Source organism: Impatiens glandulifera, chromosome 1, assembly GCF_907164915.1.
Source record: "Impatiens glandulifera chromosome 1, dImpGla2.1, whole genome shotgun sequence".
Lineage (NCBI taxonomy): Eukaryota > Viridiplantae > Streptophyta > Magnoliopsida > Ericales > Balsaminaceae > Impatiens > Impatiens glandulifera.
Window position 1 is genome coordinate 20,594,859 of NC_061862.1, and position 24,270 is coordinate 20,619,128.

At 34.9% G+C, this 24,270-nt stretch overlaps 1 protein-coding gene and 1 pseudogene across 1 annotated transcript; both read left to right on the plus strand.

Annotated features, from left to right (window-relative positions):
• LOC124920439 lies at nucleotides 1-12,716 on the plus strand (annotated as a pseudogene).
• An 871-nt stretch (nucleotides 12,717-13,587) lies between these two features.
• LOC124920458 (serine/threonine-protein kinase MPS1-like) lies at nucleotides 13,588-16,410 on the plus strand. Its single transcript, XM_047460953.1, is given in 7 exon segments — nucleotides 13,588-13,677; nucleotides 13,737-13,794; nucleotides 13,875-13,921; nucleotides 14,557-14,718; nucleotides 14,928-14,949; nucleotides 14,952-15,313; nucleotides 16,309-16,410. Coding segments are annotated over 7 exon segments (843 nt in total).
• The last annotated feature ends 7,860 nt before the right edge of the window (nucleotides 16,411-24,270 follow it).

Consider the following 24,270-nt stretch of genomic DNA (forward strand, 5'->3'; position numbering starts at 1 on the left):
ATGTTGTATAAAGGTGTTATATATATCATTACTATATATATATATATATATATATTTTTTTTTTTTTTAAAATAATACGATATTCATTTATATAATTTAAAACGTTGTTGTTATTGAAAGTAGAATCTGTAAATAAATAATATCATTGTCCAATTAAATCGATAAAGTTGTCATTTGAGGGAGGAAGGCATATATTTAAGTAATTGAACTAATTTTTTTTTTTCTTTTTGATTGGAAAGAATTAATATAATCAATTGTTGATTAATTTATATTAAAAATTAAAAATTGGCCACCTTTCTACTGCCCGCAAATTGGATGCTCGCTGCTTATTGCTTTTGCATATCTTTAAAGTTTAAGCTCATTTAAAAACCCAAAGGATTCCTCCACACCTTTAGACCTCAAAATATTTAAGTATCCATGGTCTATTTAGAAAATAAATTTATTTCATGAATTAAGTTAGGTTTAAAATATAATTTTATCTATATTAGTAGGAGATAATGATAAGAAAAATTGTTTCTTAACAAATTTATCAATAAAAAAAATAACACAATTAAATATTTAAAATAATTAATTTTTCTTTAAATTTGTGTCGAATTCTCTTTATATACATAATATCTAATTTAACTTAATATATTTCCTAATAAGTTTTAGGAGAGGTAATATATGGGAGAGATTGTCCATCTCTCATGTGGCTAATATCTTTCAAAAAGTTCTTCCATCTAAACGGTATAACAAAAAAATGTTATGTTTTCATATTCGAAAATAAATGACTAATTAGGGATGACTTCGTGATATCACGTTCCCAATCTTGATGTGTGAACAAATGTTAACGAAGAAACAGACGCACATATAAGCTAGGGTAGGCTTAAGTCTGGGAAGAAATCATTTGTCCCATATTTCAGATTTATGTACCAAATAATTAACCTAGAAAAAATGGTACATAGAAACCTGATACAAAAGATTTCATCTCCTTAAACCCATCCTATAATTTATAAACCCATCCTATAATTTTTATAATTTTTTTATATATAAATATAATATAATATATTATATTATAATATATATATATATATATATATATATATATTATATTATATATGAGTGATCATAGGTGGTGTGAGACACATAGAAAAAATAAGTTAGATGGAAAAGAAATAAGCGGACCTATCTCTTTCTCGTCTCCCATTCCCACAAACCTTAACCCCTTTCGCATTCTCTCCTTCCCTTCTCTCTCATCTTCTTTTTGTCCGTCCCACCCATTGAAAGTCTCAGTCAAGTCAAGGGTCACCATGTCTTCATCATAAGAGGATCTAACCGCATTGGCCTCAAGCTGGCCAAACGAGTTGCCATAAAAGAGGTGCGAGTCTCTATTCTAGCTCGCAACCAGAAAAAACTCGAAAACGCCAATGGTTCAATATGTCTAGTCTAGCCACTAGTACCGAGAGGGGTATAAATAACAGTGTCTGATAAGTTTCTCTTGTGATGGTTTTTGTTTAGGTCAATGATTTTATCCATTGCTTTGTAGCAGTCCAAGGTATTACTTTCTTGTATGATTTGGAACAGTCTATTTGCAAGAATGAGGGTGTTCAAAACTTTGAAGAACTAAAACTGGGTCCTTTACTACGGCATCCACTTGTAATGCATTACTTTTCTGCAAGTTGTAATACGACTGAGATAGTAAAGATAACTAATGAAGAAGTAATTTCTTGCCTTGGTGAGTTTTTGGATACTCAAGAAGGTATAGAAATTAAGGTTGAAGAACTTTTGGATTTTATTGCCATGAAGAAATCATTATCTTGCAAAGAAAAGCTTACAGTTCGTGTGCAGAATTTGGGGTATGTTTAAGATCTTCTGTTGGGATTGTTTGTTAGAAGACATTTGTTTTACATAATTGATTAGGTGCTGTATTTATTATTCTACTTCATGTAAGCTCATATGATTAAGATATTATGCAGTATGTCCTAGGTAACCTCCAAGATATTGCCTTAATATAACCAAGGTTTTCGCAAAGGGTTTTAAATGTTTGTCTGATATTTGTGTGCACAGGAAGTATATCGTTCATATCCGTAGAGCTATAAAATTTGAGAATGGTTCACTAGAGAAAAGTTTGAGCACGAAAACACATAAATGCCCTGTACCTGTTGACATTTCGAGCACAGAAACACAAAAACGCCCTCTATCTGTGGAAAGTTTGAAGGAATTAAAGCTGAAAGCAAACCAGAAAGGCCGAAAACGCCCCCTCTTTACATCCAATAAAAAGCAGATTGATCCTCGTTTAGAAGCGAGACTCAAATCCTTTTCATTGTCCAATGATATTTTCACTGGGAAGCATACAAGGTTTATTTCATCCAGTTCCGAGGAAGATGATAGTGATTATGAACAATATGAGGACAACACTGTTACTAATGCACAAACTCCTATCAAATTGTCATCACCGATTGCAAGCAGCGCTGACCGACAAAGTAGATGTCCATACCCATCAGCGGCTGAAGAGATGACACGGCTTGGGTTGAGTAATGAAACGGATGCTAGTGCTTCTCCCGCTTTCAGGAAAAATAAACAAAATGAAACTAATGAGAAATCACAGAAGAAAAGAAAAAAATTGCTTAAACTAACAGGCCAAACAAACACACAAGATGCAGAAGTGTCAAGCTCTTATAGCTGATGATAGGATGACGAAGTTCATAAATTGTGATGGAGAAGGTATCGAGCTTTCTAGTGAATCATTGAGGACATTCGTCACAATGTGGAAGCAGACGTGTGCGGACAATACTGTAACTGGGGTACATATACTTTGATTTTTAAAATTATATTAAATATTTCCGAGACATCTTTCCTCTCATTTAAAACTTATATTTTCATGCTTAAGAGGTTGTGCTCATTCCTCTTCAGGATCTATATGATTGTTGTCAATAGAAGGATTTTCTTATCTGATATTTTATCCTCGTAGGTTTTGAAAGAAATGTCCAAATGGGGTAATATGTCTGATAAAGAAAGGAAGAAAGTCAAGTTGATATTGTCAGCATATCCATTTGTTGGGTTACTAAATGTTGCTGTAAGTTGATTTCTGTTTATATATCCCTGATACTTGCTCATTATTGTTGTACTTATTAAAGAAAGGAAGAAAATCAATGTTTAGAATTTTCAGGGATTCATCAAGGTTAACAAAACTGTCTACTCATCGTGTGTGGTTGTTTTAATAAACATATGTCTTATTGATGAAGCAAAAGTACAGTTGGAGATTATTATAGTCTCAGGATAGAATTGAATTATTAAATGATGAAGGTTTTACTCAAGAGTAACTTGTTTTCTGAAACATTTTATTGAAATTGTTGTCTGAGACAACTTGTCTCATTAAAAAATTGTTTTCACTAAGCATGTGGTGGAAACTTGTTGCAGGTAGCATCTATCAGAAGTGGCATGTGGGATAGCATGTATGACACTTTGCAAGCTCTTAACCTATCAGAAGTTGCTCAAGAGCCTTCTGCAACAGAATATGAAAATATTGAGGTCGAATCAGATGAAAAAGATAGGGTCACTAGTATGGTGGAGAATGAACACAGTAAGTTTTTGTTTACTGAAGAATTGTAGAGTCCTAGAATTCTATGTATAGTGTTAATCCTCGTATGATGAGTATCACTCAGGGGCCGGCCCCGTAATGCAATATATCCTAAGAAAACAAACCTGTAGAAACTGTAAACATTGTTTTTGAGCTGAATTACTAAACATTGTATAGGATAATGGACCACCTGAACTCATGAGGACTGGTCATAGCAGTAGTCCAGTTTCCTGCTTTTTTTGGGTAATAATTTTTTTGAAGGAGAATGAAAAAGAAGCTTTATTGCCTCCACAAGGCTTTAAAGTACTCATGATCAGCCAATTTCTTAATGCTCTGAGCCTGACATTGTGTGTGATTCTTTTACTTGCTCGGGTCTATATTAGATTGGCCTTAGAAGTTGTTTCATTTTCATTAACATTTTGACGCCCTTTTTCCTATTTGTATGTGAAGCCTCCCTCAAGCACGGGGTAAAGGTTACGCGACTAGACCCTGTTTACTGGTTAAGACAGTAATCTCATTCCCATAGACTTACGTGAAAGTGAACTGGATTCGGGGGCAGTATATCTTGATTTGCATTATTGTAACTGTGTGTAATTATTTTCCGTATTGTTTCTTATTAATAAATAAACTAAAGTATCTTCCCAGCAGTTCCTTAATTTAGAATCATGCTAGAATCTGCTACTAGTTTGTTGTAAAGTTTTCAACCAGCTGGGAAGTTGGTGGAGTTTTCTACTACTTCCCTTTTTTCTTCTCTTTAAGATTTTAGTTTAAAGTATTAGACATTAGACTATTATTGTTGGAAAATTAAGTCAAACACTGCTATCTCCATGAAAGATTCATTTTAATACTATGATGCATTATATGTACTTCTTGCCCCCTTGGATACCATTAAGTAATATACAGCATTATAGCTAACTATGATGCAATATATGTACTTCAGGTATCTCAGTGAAAGACCTATCAAAAAAAGTTTTAGAATACTTTCAGCTTCATAATGGTGCCATAAGAAGTACCACTTCATTTTTGAATCTATTGAAGGAACTGTGCAATTGTAAATTGTGGCTGATGAAGCAGTTCTCTGTTCAGAATTTTGCAATACTTGGTTACCAGGATTTCTTCATGTTTATAGAGAAGAATTTATCTCTTCTACCTAATGTGTTACAGAAACTCTTTACTCAAGATATATGTGTCAATCATTTGGAGGTTAGTGTGCTTGAGAGTCAACTGTCTCTGTTATTGTCACAAGCTACAAATAATTTTGGAAACGAGAAAATTACCAATGAGATGGTCTCTGTGCTGCTTCGGAGGCAGTTTCCTTCAGTGAGTTTAACTATTAAAGGTGACTTCAATGAATCTTCTGATAGTGGGAAAGGGAACAGTGGTAACCGCAATTCATCATCTGTTCTATTTTCTGCTTGTTTGTTAGGAGATTGCCATAAGGTCTCTACAAATGAGGAAGATTTACAGAAATCCGGATTGGATACCAGTATAGACCATGAAGCTGAAGTATTTGGTCGTCTTACTACAAAAGATGTAACGAAAGTGATACTAAAGTCACCAATGTTGCTGGATCTGGCTTTATGGACACACTGGGATATGATGTATGCTCCCTCACTTGGTCATCTCTTGGAATGGGTGTTGAATGAAGTCAATAGCAAGGAGCTTATGTTTTTGGTTACTAAGGATGGAAAAGTAATTCGAATTGATCCGGCAGCCACCTTAGATTCGTTCTTAAAATCTCTTCTTGAGGGGTCTGCTTACAAAACTGCTGTTTCATTGCTGTCTTTGTTTGCAATATATGGAGGTGAAGGTCACATTCCTTTGTTTCTTCTCGAATCCCATGCACGTGAAGCATTTGAAGTACTTATGAAGAACCATACGGAGTATGCAGTGAATGATGATCCCTCTTTTCTCATGCAAGGATATTCCTCGTTTGGGCAAGGAATGCCTGCCCTTGATTTGCAGAGTGTACATAAGAGCAAAAACGACGATACCAAATCCATTAACATTGCATCAAGTTTTGTCATCAACTGTCTAGGTTATCTACCTACAGAGTTCCGTAACTTTGCTGCAGAAGTATTGCTCCATGGACTGCAGTCTATTGCCAAAGATTCTTATAGAAATTCCTTATTGTGTGAATGTAGGCAAATAGGGCAGAGAGTAATGCTTCATGATATAGGACTTTCTTTGGGTATAGTAGAGTGGATTGATGATTACCATGTGTTTTGTTCTTCTGTAACTACTCGCTTGGCTGGTTCTGAGACAGTCATGAATCCTACTTCTCCACTTGATTCAGATAAGCATAACCTAGAACAAAATGAGGTTGAAGACAAGGTGAATTACAAGGAGACTTCTGAAGACTGTCCTCGTCAGGTTAATCAACAAGTAAATGAGGTCGGAAATGAAAATGGGGCAGTTGGTTTTGTTGAGTCTATACGCCGAGAAGAATTTGGGTTGGATCCAAGTCTCTCTGACAAGGAGAGTTGCATGTTGAAGAAGCAACATGCTCGTATAGGCAGAGCACTGCATTGCCTTTCACAGGAATTGTACTCTCAGGATTCACATTTTCTGCTTGAGCTTGTAAGTTTAGTATTTGATCTTTTTTTTTACAATATCTAGCATGTTTCTTGAACTCTTACCGAGCTTATATATTTCTTTGTGATTTGTATACTGTCGTGTTAGATGATATTGTCATATTGATTGAATTTTATGTGTGTCCATAATAGAGACACTATTCATCCTACCTGGAAAAAGAGATCAGAACATATAGTTCTTCCATCCTTTTCTTGTCACATTTAGTTTCCAATTTTGTCCTCATGCTTGAAAATGATATGTTTTTGTCATGTTCCCAAGCTGTCCCAAAATGATTTTGCAGCATTTACATCAAAATGTGTGGAAAGTCGATAACTACTTCGTGCAATGTTGCAGGAAGAGAAAAATACATGAAAAGCGGCTAGTAAGGATACTGCATGTATCTATATTTCCAAGTAATAGATTAATTGATAACCATTTTTTAACTATCTTTTGCATAGTAGATGAGGGTGAAAACCATTTTCATTCATTATTGCCCTAGAAATGTTTGGTTGCAGGTTATGGAGAAACTGCTAATATATATCTTTTAATATAGTTTCATATTTTTACGCATCTGCAATTGTGCTCTAATGCATTTTCTTCAGGTTCAAAATGCGGATGACAACGCCTACCCAGAAAATGTGGAACCAACTTTGACAGTTATTCTACAGGAAAAGGGCATCGTCATTATGAACAATGAGAAGGGATTTTCTGCTGAAAATATTAGAGCTCTTTGTGATGTTGGCAATTCAACGAAAAAGGGCTCAAATGCTGGATATATTGGGAAGAAAGGCATTGGATTCAAATCTGTCTTTCGGGTATGTTTATTTTTAAGAGTTTGAGAGAATAGTTCATTGCTTTTATTTTACTGGGTTGACAAGAATTCTTCTCTGCTATATCTCTGCATGCTTCACCATTTACTCCATAAAGCCACCTTATGGGATCTGCTCTCAGAAAGACCTCTGTACTCTATTATGGCTAACATTTCTGGGCCTCTAGAATATATGCTAAATAGTTTTCCTGACTCAAGAAATTGTTTGGAGTCATAAGAAGTTTTATGCACGCCTTTCATTTGAGAGACTGTATTACTTGATTCATACATGAGCTGTTCGTACTATTTTCATGTGACTATTGTTGCTTTTATTGCAGATTACTGATGCCCCAGAAATACATTCTAACGGGTTTCATATCAAGTTTGATATAAGTGAGGGGCAGATTGGCTATGTTCTACCTACTGTTATACCTCCTTGTGATGTTAACTTATTTAAGAGAATGGCCTTCTGTGACACTGATGAAATGGACAACAATTACTGGAAAACTTGCATTGTGCTTCCCTTCAAATCAATAACATCTGGATCTTCTTCCATGAACAACATCAAATCTATGTTTTCTGATCTTCATCCATCCTTGTTGCTTTTTCTTCACCGTCTTAAATGTATCCGATTTAGAAACTTTCTTGATGATTCCTTAACCGTGATGAGGAAAGAAATTGTTGGGCAGGGTCTTGTAAATGTTTGTCTAGGCAAAGACAAAATGACTTGGTTCGTTGCATCTCAAAAATTGCAACCTATGAATATTCGCCCTGATGTTCTAACAACAGAAATCTCAATAGCGTTTACACTGCATGAATCAGATGTTGGAACATACATCCCCTGTCTGGATCAGCAGCCTGTGTTTGCTTTTCTTCCCTTGCGACAATATGGTCTAAAATTCATTATACAGGGAGATTTCACCCTCCCCTCGCAAGAGAAGAAGTTGATGGGAATAGTCCCTGGAATCAATGGTTGCGATCAAACTTCCCTGATTTATTTTTTAAGGCAGAGAATTCTTTTTGTTCCTTGCCATGTTATCGTCAGAATTTAGGGGAGGCTGTTACTGCCTTTATGAGTTTTGTTCCTCTTCCAGGCGATGTTCAAGGTTTCTTTTCAAGCCTTCCAAGGCTAATTATATCCAAGTTACGTTCATCAAACTGTTTACTTCTGGAAGGTAATAGTGATGACTGGTTTCCTCCATGCAAAGTTATAAGAAATTGGAACGAACAAGCCTGTCATCTTTTACCCAATAGGTTGCTTCATGAGCACCTTGGTCTTGGATTCCTGGATAAAAATATAAAGTTGTCAGATTCATTAGCAAGATGTCTGGGGATTGAGGACTATGGACCCAAAGTCTTACTCAAGATTATATCTTCTTTGTGCTACTCAAAGAGTGGCATCTCATCTATGGGGCTAGTCTGGTTATCTTCTTTGCTTAGTTCCCTCTATATGATGGTGTTCAGTACTAGTCAAAATTCTGAAAACCAGATGACAGCTTTAGATCTTATAAGCAACCTAAAAGGAATGCCCTTGATTCCTCTTTCAGATGGGACCTATAGCTGCATGGATGAAGGTACAATTTGGATACATTCTGATGTCTTACATCCTGGATCAGAAAATGAGGATGTTTCAGCAACTTTTTCACTACTGTATTCTAAACTTCGGACAGTGAGCCCTGCACTTTTTTCTACTGCTGCTAGTATTGATTCTTCTTGTTTGGAAACATCTGTCTTGGATAATGTGACTAGAATGCTTCAAAAACTTGGTGCCCAACGGTTGTCAGCACATGATATTGTGAAGCTACATGTCTTGCCAACAATTTCTGTTGATAACGTTTCTAAATTAAGTACAGGTTTGATGATAGAACGCCTTGCCTTTTTGATGTTCCATCTGCAATCAAGTTGCCCCAACTGTCTAGCTGAGGACAGTGAAATTACTTCTGTTTTATACAACAAAGCCCTCATTTCAACGAATTATGGCTACAAACGCCCTACAGAAGTGCCACTTCACTTCGGTAAAGAATTTGGGAATCACATTGACTTGAATATCTTAATTGAAGGCATAGTTTTGAATTGGCACGAGGTTGATGTTGCCTACCTGAATCATCCTGTAACTGTTTTATTACCCGATGGAATGATGAAGTGGCGGGAATTCTTTAAAAAATTGGGTGTTTCCGACTTCTTCCAGGTGGTTTCAGTTGAGAAACGCATTGGTGATATACCTCCCCATGTCCTGACAGATCTCATAGGGGAACATAATTTGATATCTGATAGAACAATTATTAAAGATTGGGAATCACCAGAATTGGTGCAGTTGTTGTCTTATTTGTCATCAAATGGTGATAGAATTAGATGTCAATTCTTGCTTGAGTCACTTGATATTCTTTGGGATCAGTGTCTTGGTGATAAAACAATGGGTTATTGCATGATGAGTGATTCCAGTGACAAGAAGAAAATGTTCAATTCTTCTTTCTTACGTAGCCTTTGTGGGACTAAATGGTTGGTATCAAGTCTGGACAATGAGCTTCATTATGCAAAAGACATATTTTGTGACTGTGATGCAGTACGCTCCATTCTAGGTGCCTTTGCTCCATATGCAGTTCCAAAGGTTCATGTCCATTTCCTTAGCTATATAGTCGTGCTAGCAAATTACTAATTAAAATCATTATCATTCTTGTTGTAGATTAGGACTGTTTCATAACTTACTTTTTCGTTATCATTCTCATGTTAATAGTTAATACCCTAGTTAGTGGTATATTATGTCTTGTCATTGTTGAACTATGATCAATGCTCCTATTGTCCCGTATAAAGTAGCTTTTTGCCTAGTTTCCTATCCCAAAGTGAATTTTCTACATCCAGAGTTATTTTGTTCCATTTGGAGTTGGCCATCAAACTATTAATGTTTTGATTTCTTTTTATTCACTTTTGACTCTTTTGTTGGAATAGGTGAAAAGTGAAAAGGTTTTGCTTGATATTGGATTGAAAACTAAAGTTGATCTTCAAGACATCTTGGAAGTTGTTCGAGCCTGGAGGAAATCCAATACCTCATTTAATGCTAGGTATGTTTTTGTTCTACTCTTTGACATATACTTTGATCTTTTTCATTTTATTCTTCTTCAGTGAAGGTAAAATAGATGCATAGTTACACATATAATAAAGCTATACATACAATAGTTTGACAGAAAAGGGAAATACTTTTCTCAAATCCGTTCACGTTTTTTTCATGGAGAATCATGAACTTCCAACTATACTTACACCTTTACGACTTTTGTGCAAGCATCTTTGACTATTATGTGCAAGTTTCATGTGAAATATCACTTGTTTGTTTCTTTTTTGTTGTTGTTGTCAGCATAGCACAGATGTCAAATTTTTACTCCTTCATTTGGAGCGAAATGTCTACTTCATCAAGGCACCAGATTCTTGATGAATTGAAGTCACTGCCTTTCATTTTTGTCCCATATTCCGGTTATTCTAGTATACATGATATTGTTCCTGGCCTCCTTTTGTCTGCGACAGAAGTTTATTGGGAAGACTCAACAGGTTCTGTGAACCAAATGAAGGAGATAAATAGAAGCCTTGACATGGGATTTACCGATAATTCTCTCTGCAAGATTCTGCATAATATCTATCCAAGCCTTTATACCTTTTTTGTGAAGGATTGTGGAGTAAATACGATTCCTAATTTCCATGACTACTTTCAAATTTTACAGAAGTTGACTTCTGTTGCTTTACCATCACAATCTGCTAATATTGTAAGTTGCGCGGTTTAAGTGCTTATTGTCTAACTCAGTTTTTATTTTATTTAACTCACTTACTTTTGGAAACCTTTTCAGGTTTTCCAAATCTTTTTGAACTGGGCTGAAGGACTTAATAGTGGAGAATTGACCTTGGGTGATATTCAATATCTGAAAGAGTGTCTAGCCAAACCCGAATGTTCAGTTCTACCCACTGTGCTAGATAAATGGGTTTCACTTCACTCATCCTTTGGCATTGTCTGTTGGTGTGATGATGAAAAACTGAAGAAAGAGTTTAAGAATTTAGAGAATATTTACTTCTTATACTTTGGTGCACATGACGGCAACGATGAAGAAACTCTGCTCAAGAATAAACTGTCTCCTCTGCTTCAGGCCTTAGGAATCCCAGCTCTTTCCGAGGTGAACTCTCTCTTTCTCTCCCTCTGTCACACACACAAACACAAGAATCTTAAGAATGAAAAGATTGATCAATTTCATCTTGAATAATGTGAAGGAAATTCTAAGTTTGTGCGTTATTTTGCAGGTTGTAACTCGAGAGGCAGTATATTCTGGTTTGGAAGATCCTAGCTTCAAGGCATCATTGGTGAAATGGATGATTCCTTATGCTCAGCGATACATCTATAGTTTGGACAGTGTCAAATATGTCCAATTGAAGGATTAATAGTTGAGAAGTTAAGTCATTTACAAATTGTTGTCGTCGAGAAACTACATTACAAGAATGTCATTAAAGGACACAACATTGAATCGAAGAAACATACATGCGATTGTCTTCTAGAGGTAACACAATACTTATCCCCCCTTTTATTTGACACCTGTCCCTTTTCCTTTCCCTATCGTCTTGTGTTATTTTTATTAAAAATCCGGCCATTGAATAACCAAATGATTATTTTCAAATAACCTCGTGTAAATTGACGCTAGGGTATTCTCTCTTAATACCATCTTCTTTGTAAAATTTTTTTGTAGGAAAATTCCTTTTATTCCAGTAATTCTACCAAAGAAGCCACTTTTTGTTCTTTATTCAAGGAACTTGCTCGCGTTTTTACTGACGACTCTCAAGAAGGCACAAACTTAGCCAATTTTCTTCTTTTGATCATGACATTGGTTAATTCTGGATACACCGAACGAAAAATCGAATCTTTCGTTTCAAAACAGGTGTCAAAACTTCCCGACGAAGAATCAGTATGGTCTCTCTCTGACAACAACCACACGCCATTATCAATGCCAAAAAACAAAGAGGTCTCAACCGCCATGGATGAACTTACTGCAAAAAAGAAAAAGAAACCCGGTATCAACTCAATCTGGCCCCCGGTTGACTGGAACACTGCCCCGGGTTTCTCCAGCGTTCCAATCTCAACCAGCAGAAAGAGCAGGGGAGTCGGGGTTTCCGACAAATCAGAAAACGATGTTGTTCCCGAAGAAGTAGAAAAGCCTTATCCTCTGCCTGCTGATATTAATCTGCCCGAATCTCATAAAAGTTCAGAGGATTGAGTCTTGATAGTTCCATCTACTGGTGATCGTACTAATGCAGAGACACGAATTAATCGAAATGAATTCGGGGGTCCATTGATTCTTAACCTTCCTACCACTACGCCCCAAACATGGGAAACGGGTCGGTTAGGAGAATCTGAGGCGTTTAACCACTTTGTGATGCGATCGGGTGGAAGAACAGTGACATGGGTAAATAAGGAGGAAGAGACTGGATTGCCTTATGATATTGTTTTAGGAGAAGAGGGAAGTAGCTCCAAAGAGTATATTGAAGTTAAAGCGACTAGGTCTAAGTGGAAGAATTGGTTTACGGTTTCGGTTAATGAATGGCAATGTGCTTTCGAGAAAGGAGAATCGTTTAGTATTGCTTTCGTTGTTTTGCCTCCGGATGAAAAGCCGCAAATAAAGTTGTTTAAGAATCCTGTGAAAATGTGTAAGCTGAAACAGCAGCTGCAGCTTGCAGTTGTAATGGCAAAGCAGGAAGGAGGATCTTCCATTACTTGAATTGGTAATGGTAAGAGAGAATGTATGTACCATATACAGGTGATTGATTGATTGATTTACCACATTTATACCATTTAAGGAGCTCTTTGGGAATCAATTAGATTTTAATAATTACTTTTAGGAATTTGTATAATTTTAATATTTAGAATCATATCTTATCCAAAACAATTTTTTTAGGTAACGTTGTTCTTATTATGTTATGTTTTGAATTGGTTCATTTATTTATTTTCTAAAAATGTGACACTTTAGTGTCAATTCTATTGCCAATTCATGTTATTAAAGTATTACATTTTCTTTTTAGTATCACCCATTCTATAATACAGAAGATGTTAAACCAGATGTAGATAGCATTTCTAGTATCCAATGCTAGCATTAGTAGTTCCTAATGGTACAAGTTTTGGAATTGAGATTATTATTTTGCTTACATTGACAGGGTTATGATGATATACCAAAGGAGATCGCAGACCAATCCGGAAGCTTGTACTCTGATTGGGACCTTCTCCCAGCAAAGCAAATTAAGGATCCTGAAGCAAAGAAGGTTTGTTGAGGATTAAATTGTTTTAATTTTTCCTGTATTATTGATAATAAAATGTCTGCTCATTGATGACAGCCTGAGGATTGGGATGACAAGGAGTTCATTCCTGATCCAGAAGATGTTAAACCAGATGTAGATAGCATTTCTAGTATCCAATGCTAGCATTAGTAGTTCCTAACGGTACAAGTTTTGGAATTGAGATTATTATTTTGCTTACATTGACAGGGTTATGATGATATACCAAAGGAGATCGCAGACCAAGACGCAGTAAAGGTATGCATCCTACTCCTTTGTGTGTTTCTTTCAATTAAACTAGTAACTAATTGAGTTTGGTTTCCAAATTCAGCCGATTGGGATGATGAAGAAGATGGTGAGTGGACAACCCCAACTATTGCTAACCCTGAGTAGAAGGGTCCCTGGGAGCAGAAGGTTTGTGGAATTTCTTTTATCAGAAGAAGTATTTCCGTACCAAATCCTTGCAAATTTGATAAAATGATTATGACTTCTTATTTGCAGAAAATTAAGAATCCTAACTACAAGGGAAAATGGAAGGCACCCTTGATTGACAACCCAGGTTCTTTTCATCCTCTTTTGAGCTACATATAATTTTAGCTTTATTCCTTAAATGTAATTTATGCCTGCTGTTCTTGACAGATTTCAAGGATGACCCAGATCTCTATGTTTTCCCTAAGTTGAGCCATGTTGGAATTGAATTGAATTATGGCAGGTAGTGTTCTTTGACTGATTTTTCTTTTCTTAAATGTCAAAGTTTGTATTCATGAAATTGATTTCAAATAATACAAACAATGGTATATACCAAGTATCTGAATGTTGTCCACAATGAATTTGTTTATTGGACCAATTTCTTATAACCAAAATAATTAAAGTTAACCTTTTGCTTTTCTTAAAAGGACCACTTAGTAATTTGGTTCACTTTCATTATTTAAAACTCACACAATTTTCTTTAATATTTTGCTGAATTTCCTTCTGTCTTTATATTATTAGATTATTATTGTGTGAAACATGAACCAAGGAAATAATTCATGATTGTTATTCATAGACAATACAAGGATAGTTAGCATCATTTTGATATTATTCATAAAGCATATTGTTCAACTTTGCATTAAAAAGAATTATGAATGCGAGAGCCATCATTTCTCACAGAAAAGGAGGAACTAAAAAGACAGAATGAAAAATAAGATACAAATTCCCCTTTTTCATATCATCTTTATCCTCATTGTATTTTTTCCCCAAACATCTAACTAGTTTTTCCTGGTCTAATCAATTTATTATCATCCTTAAGGAAATCTGATATACACAATTTTTAACATTGTAGCAAATACTGCAAGCTGTCAACACAATACACGAAGAACGTATTGTACATTCAGACTTAAAGCCAGCTAATTTTCTTCTTGTTAAAGGTTCACTGAAACTAATTGACTTTGGTATTTCTAAAGCTATCATGAGCGATACAACAAACATTCAACGGGATTCACAGGTTTGTTCTTAATTTTGATTCCCTATTTCTTTTGTATCCACACTATGAGTAGAATGCAACTTGTTAGTGTCTTTAGTGGCAGCAATTTTGGTATATGAATTATAGTGTAATTTTTCTTTAATTGGTAATTTTGAGATGGTTTTTGGCTAAATTATTAAGAAATGTTGATATGGGAGTTTGATAAATGTTGTAATTATTATGTGATACAGATGGGTACATTAAGTTACATGTCAATAAAGTGTGCAATGAGACAGATGCAAAGGGAAACATAATAAAGTGTGGGCGTCCATCAGACATCTGGTCACTTGGTTGCATCCTTTACCAAATGGTGTATGGAAGAACCCCATTTTCAGAATCAAAGACATTCTGGGCCAAGTTCAAAGTTATAACAGATCCAAACCACAAAATCATATTCGAATCTGTTTCGAATCCATGGCTTCTCGACATTATGAAGACATGTTTGGCATGGGACAGAAATGACAGGTGGATAATACCACAGATTCTTAAACATCCTTTTCTAGTCCCTCCTACACATAACAACAACACAAAATTGCTTCAATCGATCTCAGAATCATGTGGAAATAATCCAAGGGTGGTTAGTCTTTCTTTCCAGCTTCGTGAATTACTTAATGATCCTGTGTTTGTTGTTATGTCTCCGTCGTTGTCTATGTTAAAAGATGAATACAATTTATTGCTAGGTAAGATGTCTAGTATTTGCACTCAACTTCAAGAGCAAATATAGGCTTAGGGAATATGGTTCAAGTCTCTTTCACACTTTAATGACCTAATAAATCCTTTTGTTTTCAAGTGTCATTGGTACAAGTGGCAAATACATATTGGGTCAGTCTTAACATCCCACCCCTAACAAAAAAAATAAAATAAAACCTTTTTGTTTTTGTGTTTTGTAATGTGGCAAGTTATTGCTGGTGGGTTATTTGAATAACCATTTTATTTTAAAAATTACTTTGTTATTATGTATGTAGGTTCTTGAAAATAAAGTTAGACACTAGCTAGGGATATGGACCAATTTGGAAACATTTTCTTAGGTTGGATCTGGGTTTTTACGACAAATTTATGAATACATATTTAATTAAGTTAAAGTTTTTCTAAGGAGATATATCGACGTTCTCTCGTCCTAATCCAGATTAAGATCCAATTTCAGAAAGTGTTTCCTATTATGTCCTTTTCTTTCTTCTAAATAATTGATATTTTAGTGTTTTATTCGATGATTTGAATGATGTGACAAAGAATTGAGTGTATTTGTAATGTAAAAGGAACTTATGTGCAAATTAAAATGTAAAGATGGGTAAATGATTGGTTTAAGGAAAACCCGAGTTGTTTAGTAGCAATGGAGTTTTCTCTCAACCACCCATAAAAGGGAGTTAGTTATTCTAAATAATGGGCATTTTGCGGTTAATCTATTTTCTATAACATTTTGTTACAAAAAATTAGTCGGTCGATGGGCAATTCTTTGGTTGGTAAAGTGATTTTTTATTCAAACTCGATTAGACGCTAACAAGTGATGAGATCTCTATGTTTTCCTTTTTATAATTGAGTTCTAGACTTTTAAGTACTTTCCTGCTTGACCAGGTGAAATCGGGAACCCTCTTTGATAATGTCTTGGTGTGCGACGATCCTGAATATGCAAAGAAATTGGTGGAAGAAACATGGAGCAAACATAAAGAGGTATGATGAGTTTCGGTTCTGATCCCGGTTTGTTACAATTGATTTGTGTTAAAAATGTTTGAGATATTGTGTGTTACAATTGATTTGTGTTAAAAATGTTGGATTTCGATACTAACATTTCGTTTGATTAGCGAATTCTTGGTTTCTCTGAAGACGATGCTCGAATCCTGCTGAAGTACGGCTGACAACAAGGTGGTCTAGGTGGCATGTTGAAATATGACTATAGGGAAACATATAAATGGGCAAGGGACCATCAGGAACGATCAGTTGTTCAATGACTTAGGGCTATTCAGGAAATGCTTGAAGATGGGAAAAGTGCTGGACCAAGGTCCGCTCTTCTAATGCGTCCTAAAAAGGAAATTGCCTATACTGATAGGTATCGCCATGACCGTTTTCCCTAGTATATTTTTCATTCACTGAGCTGAGCTTGTGTATGCTCTTATTTGACATGTTACTGTCTGTTTTGCATGATATTTTTGCATGATACTTTTGCATGATGCAAAATAAGAGCATAAATAAGTATCATGCAAAACAGACAGCAACATGTCAAATAAGAGCATACACAAGCTCAACTCAGTGAATGAAAAATATACTAGGGAAAACGGTCATGGCGATACCTATCAGTATAGGCAATTTCCTTTTTAGGACGCATTAGAAGAGCGGACCTTGGTCCAGCACTTATCCCATCTTCAAGCATTTCCTGAATAGCACTAATCCATTGAACAACTGATCGTTCCTGATGGTCCCTTGCCCATATATATCTTCCCCTATAGTCCTATTTCAACAGGCCTCCTACACCACCTTGTTCAATGGCTTAGTGCTATTCAGGAAATGCTTGAACAGGATTCGGGCATCGTTTTCAGAGAAACCAAGAATTCGCTAATCAAACAAAATGTTAGTATCGAAATCCAAATTAAAAAACAAATTGATGAGACTATGCGTCTTCTTACATTTATGTTGCAGTCAAGATGGATGATGTTGTACTAAGAAAAGTTACATGTGTGTTTCATTGTGATTACAATCAACTTAATTTGCCAGTCATAAGAGATGTTCCTCTTCATGCGAAATATGTACGTAGAATATTCCAGCAGAAGAGGTACAACGACAATCCTAAAATGAAGGAGAATATAAATAAAGTAAAATATAATCAATACACAATAAAAATAAGCTAGCGTACTTGTATTCAGTCAAGAAAACAAACACAAAAGCTTTCAGATCTCGGGACCAGCCCCATTCAAGAATAGCCCAACGACCAAGAAGTTTGACCTTAAGAATTAAATTATTTCAAATTGTTAGAGTGCATCCATGTATACATATGGAAATAAACTCTTTATTCTTTAGGGTACCTGATGGAGCAGTGCCTCCAGACTAGACAGGACAGATTTGTGTTATTTTCTTGGCTGAATACAAGTAGGCTAGCTAATTTTTATTGTGTATTGATTATATTTTACTTTATTTATATTCTCCTTCATTTTAGGATTGTCGTTGTACCTCCTCTGCTAGAATATTCTACGTACATATTTCGCATGAAGAGGAACATCTCTTATGACTGGCAGATTAAGTTGATTGTAATGACAATGAAACACACATGTAGCTTTTCTTGGTACAACATCATCCATCTTGACTGCAACATAAATGTAAGAAGACGCAGCATAGTCTCATAAATTTGTTTTTTAATTTGGATTTCGATATTAACATTTTGTTTGATTAGCGAATTCTTGGTTTCTCTGAAGACGATGTCCGAATCCTGTTCAAACATTTCATGAATAGTACTAAGCCATTGAACAAGGTGGTCTAGGTGACCTGTTGAAATAGGACTATAGGGGAAGATATATATGGGTAAGGGACCATCAGGAACGATCAGCTATTCAGTGGATTAGTGCTATTCAGGAAATGCTTGAAGATGGGAAAAGTGCTGGACCAAGGTCCCCTCTTCTAATGCGTCCTGAAAAGGAAATTGTCTATACTGATAGGTATCGCCATGACCGTTTTCCCTAGTATATTTTTCATTCACTGAGCTGAACTTGTTTATGCTCTTATTTGACATGTTACTGTCTGTTTTGCATGATATTTTTGCATGATACTTTTGCATGATGCAAAATAAGAGCATAAATAAGTATCATGCAAAACAGACAGCAACATGTCAAATAAGAGCATACACAAGCTAAACTCAGTGAATGAAAAATATACTAGGGAAAACGGTCATGGCGATACCTATCAGTATAGGCAATTTCCTTTTTAGGACGCATTAGAAGAGCGGACCTTGGTCCAGCACTTATCCCATCTTCAAGCATTTCCTGAATAGCACTAATCCATTGAACAACTGATCGTTCCTGATGGTCCCTTGCCCATATATATCTTCCCCTATAGTCCTATTTCAACAGGCCTCCTACACCACCTTGTTCAATGGCTTAGTGCTATTCAGGAAATGCTTAAACATGATTCGGGCATCGTTTTCAGAGAAACCAAGAATTCGCTAATCAAACAAAATGTTAGTATCGAAATCCAAATTAAAAAACAAATTGATGAGACTATGCGTCTTCTTACATTTATGTTGCAGTCAAGATGGATGATGTTGTACTAAGAAAAGTTACATGTGTGTTTCATTGTGATTACAATCAACTTAATCTGCCAGTCATAAGAGATGTTCCTCTTCATGCGAAATATGTACGTAGAATATTCCAGCAGAAGAGGTACAACGACAATCCTAAAATGAAGGAGAATATAAATAAAGTAAAATATAATCAATACACAATAAAAATAAGCTAGCGCACTTGTATTCAGTCAAGAAAACAAACACAAAAGCTTTCAGATCTCGGGACCAGCCCCATTCAAGAATAGCCCAACGACCAAGAAGTTTGACCTTAAGAATTAAATTATTTCAAATTGTTAGAGTGCATCCATGTATACATATGGAAATAAACTCTTTATTCTTTAGGGTACCTGATGGAGCAGTGCCTCCAGACTAGACAGGACAGATTTGTGTTATTTTCTTGGCTGAATACAAGTAGGCTAGCTAATTTTTATTGTGTATTGATTATATTTTACTTTATTTATATTCTCCTTCATTTTAGGATTGTCGTTGTACCTCCTCTGCTAGAATATTCTACGTACATATTTCGCATGAAGAGGAACATCTCTTATGACTGGCAGATTAAGTTGATTGTAATGACAATGAAACACACATGTAGCTTTTCTTGGTACAACATCATCCATCTTGACTGCAACATAAATGTAAGAAGACGCAGCATAGTCTCATAAATTTGTTTTTTAATTTGGATTTCGATATTAACATTTTGTTTGATTAGCGAATTCTTGGTTTCTCTGAAGACGATGTCCGAATCCTGTTCAAGCATTTCCTGAATAGTACTAAGCCATTGAACAAGGTGGTCTAGGTGACCTGTTGAAATAGGACTATAGGGGAAGATATATATGGGCAAGGGACCATCAGGAACGATCAGCTGTTCAGTGGATTAGTGCTATTCAGGAAATGCTTGAAGATGGGAAAAGTGCTGGACCAAGGTCCCCTCTTCTAATGCGTCCTGAAAAGGAAATTGCCTATACTGATAGGTATCGCCATGACCGTTTTCCCTAGTATATTTTTCATTCACTGAGCTGAACTTGTTTATGCTCTTATTTGACATGTTACTGTCTGTTTTGCATGATACTTTTGCATGATATTTTGATTCACTGAGCTTGTTTATGCTCTTATTTTGCATCTTACTTTGATTGACTGAGCATGTGTATGCTCTTCTTTTGCATGTTAACATGATTGACTTGCTTTAGTACTTTTCTCCAGTTTATTAAAAAGATGTTAACATGAATTTGTTAACTGTCTTATATACCAACTTTGTATACTATGTTGGTTAAAACTTGGCTAGTAGCTACTTGGATTATGATTAGATTAGGCTAGGATGAAATTATGATCCTCTTCATCATCAAATCACAGTTTCGCCATATTGAAATTGTGAGAATTGTGTGCTTGGTAAAAAGAAGGATATACAGGCGAGATCCTTTATCGATCTGCTTGCTGGCTGGATGTGTATTTGATAGGCGTTGGTTTAGGTTTTGATTAGGATTGAATTAGCATAGGGTTTCATTTCATCCTTAATCAAAGAAGTATGTTTGACTGAAATCCTAAAACCAGCATTTGCCGCCGAAAGATGACAGTATGTTTTAGTAGATTATGGATTGACTGAGCTTCTCTATGCTCTTCTTTTGCTTGTTATTTTGTTAGACTAAGCTTCTGTATGCTCTTCTTTTTCTTGTTATTTTGTTAGGCTAAGCTTCTGTATGCTCTTCTTTTACATATTACTACACACTGGAATCTTTTTGCCCTCTGTAGATTTTTTTAATACTTTCTTTCTCCTTCATCAACCTTACTAAAGCATTTTGATATCTTAATTAGTAATTTAAATTATATATAAACTAATGATAATAAAAAATCGAGAATGAGTAATCATCACCATGCCCAAGTGTTTAAATATCAATAATATAATATGAACACAAATCCAAGTAATAAAAAATAAATGTAATTTGATTCATAACTATTTTTTTTTTCTTAATAATTATAGTTTTTTTATTAACATTAATTTTTTTATTTAGCTTTAAAAACAATAAAAATAAAATTATATCTTCAAACCAACTATTTAAAATTTTCTCAACTAACTATTTAGTTTTATATTTGGGTGTATAAACCACTATTTAAAATTTTCTCAACTAACTATTTAGTTTTATATTTATTTGGGTGTATAAACCAAAAAGGCTTACCCTTAATTACAAATAGTACATTGTAAACATTAATTTTGAGTAATCCAATTTCTCTTTTTTGGATGGGGATTGAAATTGAAATTTACAACCACGTGTGTATAAAAAAAGTTTTATTATAGTAAGTTGTTGTCGTATGTGTTACGAGAATTGACGACTCACTTATTTTTATATTGTCTAAGATTGATTAGTATTTAATGACTTTTCTCTTTGTAGAGTTGCTAAAAAATTTGAATTGAGACAACGTACCACATGTTTGATTATTATCCCGATTATTATTTAGTAGATTATCTAGTAAGAGATAAATTGTCAAACATTCAATGTTCGTTGATCGATAACCTATCGTAGATTGATAACCTAATAAATAATATGTGTATTATTTTTGTTATTTTTTATGTTTTATAATTTTTTTTATTATCTCATATCATATTTTATTATTATACTTTAATAATTTTTTCTCTCTCAAACAATATTCTTTAAAATTAAGCTATCCTATCAATACTTAATAGTCTAGTGGAGTTTTGAGAGCTGTTAAAAGATTAATATTAACATATTATTTCTTCTACAAATTTAAGTATAATCTAAACTCCAAACAATAAAAATAAAAACCTAAAAGTTTCACTTTTCCATAATCCCGGTAGGAGACTATTTATAGTGCTCGAAGGTCGGCCGTAGAAAGCCAATTTGAGTCTTCTTTGATCGATGGCGTTCTTATCCTTAATTCGTGGCAGTCTTATCTCGGGGAAGATAAGGCTTCTAGATAAGGGGGAAACGTAGGCACTGACGAGGGGATCACGTGGGTGAAAAAATCAACGAATATGATCGCCTGAGGACGAAGCTAGAGCTTTTGGAAGAAACGGGCCGGCGAGGTCGCGATTCTAGCGACCCCTTTGTCCGAGCGAAGAAGACGAACAAAACGACATCGTTTTGAGTAACAGAACGCCGAGTTCTGTCTGGTCAGCATGGTTGACTAACGGGTTTAGTCTGTCCCGTTAGTTGATCCGGTGCGGGTGCGCGCGCATGGTTCTGCTACAGCTGGGTGTCTGGCGCGCTCTAGGCTGTCGGATGAGATCTGGGTGTTCATCTGATGGTCCAGGATCATGCTGCAAAGTTTTAAACATAAAATCAGCTACACAGGATCCTGCTGCAAAGTTTTAAACATAAAATCAGCTACACAGTATTATGCAGTTATATTTTTATTTAAAATGTTACTAAAATTTGAATTTAATTCCTTTTAAATCCATTTTTTTGCAAAAAATTCACAAAAAAAAATATTTCTAGAATTATAATAACAATTATCATATTTTATTTTTTTTTCTGTAATTTTTGGAAATTTTGGGATATTTTATTTAATTACTTTAAGTCATGGATTTAAACATAAATCATGATTAAATTATAATCAAATATTTTTAACCTCTTCCTTAGTTTAATTTGGGTAAAATATATACAAATATTTTATCCTTAAGTTATTTTTTAAATTTGGAAAGTTTCCTTAATTAATGTTTAATTATCACAATAATTAATCCTTAATTATGTTTAAATTACTTCTTTAAGTTATTTTGAATATAAAAATCCAAAATACTGATTTAATGAAGAGTTGAAAGCCGTAATAGAGAAGGTAGGTCAATATAAAGTTTTATATATAATTGGTACTTTCGGCCTCTTAGATGTCATTAATATGTAACTTTTTTTTACATCTTCAATCCGTTTCCGTTGTCGTTTTCACCCGAAGATCCTCATACACTTCCTGTAGGAGATACGTCAGATCCTTCGCCAGATACTTCTAACGAGAAACGTTATTATCTGTCCTGTCTGGAGGCACTGCTCCATCAGGTACCCTAAAGAATAAAGAGTTTATTTCCATATGTATACATGGATGCACTCTAACAATTTAAAATAATTTAAATCTTAAGGTCAAACTTTGAAGAGTTGAAAGCCGTAATAGAGAAGATAGGTCAATATAAAGTTTTATATATAATTGGTACTTTCGGCCTCTTAGATGTCATTAATATGTAACTTTTTTTTACATCTTCAATCCGCTTCTGTTGTCGTTTTCACTCGAAGATCCTCCTACACTTCCTGTAGGAGATACGTCAGATCCTTCGCCATATACTTCTAACGAGAAATATTATTATCTGTCCTGTCTGGAGGCACTGCTCCATCAGGTACCCTAAAGAATAAAGAGTTTATTTTCAATTGTATACATGGATGCACTCTAACAATTTAAAATAATTTAATTCTTAAGGTCAAACTTTGAAGAGTTGAAAGCCGTAATAGAGAAGGTAGGTCAATATAAAGTTTTATATACAATTGGTACTTTCGGCCTCTTAGATGTCATTAATATGTAACTTTTTTTACATCTTCAATCCGCTTCCGTTGTCGTTTTCACTCGAAGATCCTCCTACACTTCCTGTAGGAGATACGTCAGATCCTTCGCCAGATACTTCTAACGAGAAACGTTATTATCTGTCCTGTCTGGAGGCACTGCTCCATAAGGTACCCTAAAGAATAAAGAGTTTATTTCCATATGTATACATGGATGCACTCTAACAATTTAAAATAATTTAATTCTTAAGGTCAAACTTTGAAGAGTTGAAAGCCGTAATAGAGAAGATAGGTCAATATAAAGTTTTATATATAATTGGTACTTTCGGCCTCTTAGATGTCATTAATATGTAACTTTTTTTTACATCTTTAATCCGCGTCTGTTGTCGTTTTCACTCGAAGATCCTCCTACACTTCCTGTAGGAGATACGTCAGATCCTTCGCCATATACTTCTAACGAGAAATGTTATTATCTGTCCTGTCTGGAGGCACTGCTCCATCAGGTACCCTAAAGAATAAAGAGTTTATTTTCAATTGTATACATGGATGCACTCTAACAATTTAAAATAATTTAATTCTTAAGGTCAAACTTTGAAGAGTTAAAAGCCGTAATAGAGAAGGTAGGTCAATATAAAGTTTTATATATAATTGGTACTTTCGGCCTCTTAGATGTCATTAATATGTAACTTTTTTTTACATCTTCAATCCGCTTCCGTTGTCGTTTTCACTCGAAGATCCTCCTACACTTCCTGTAGGAGATACGTCAGATCCTTC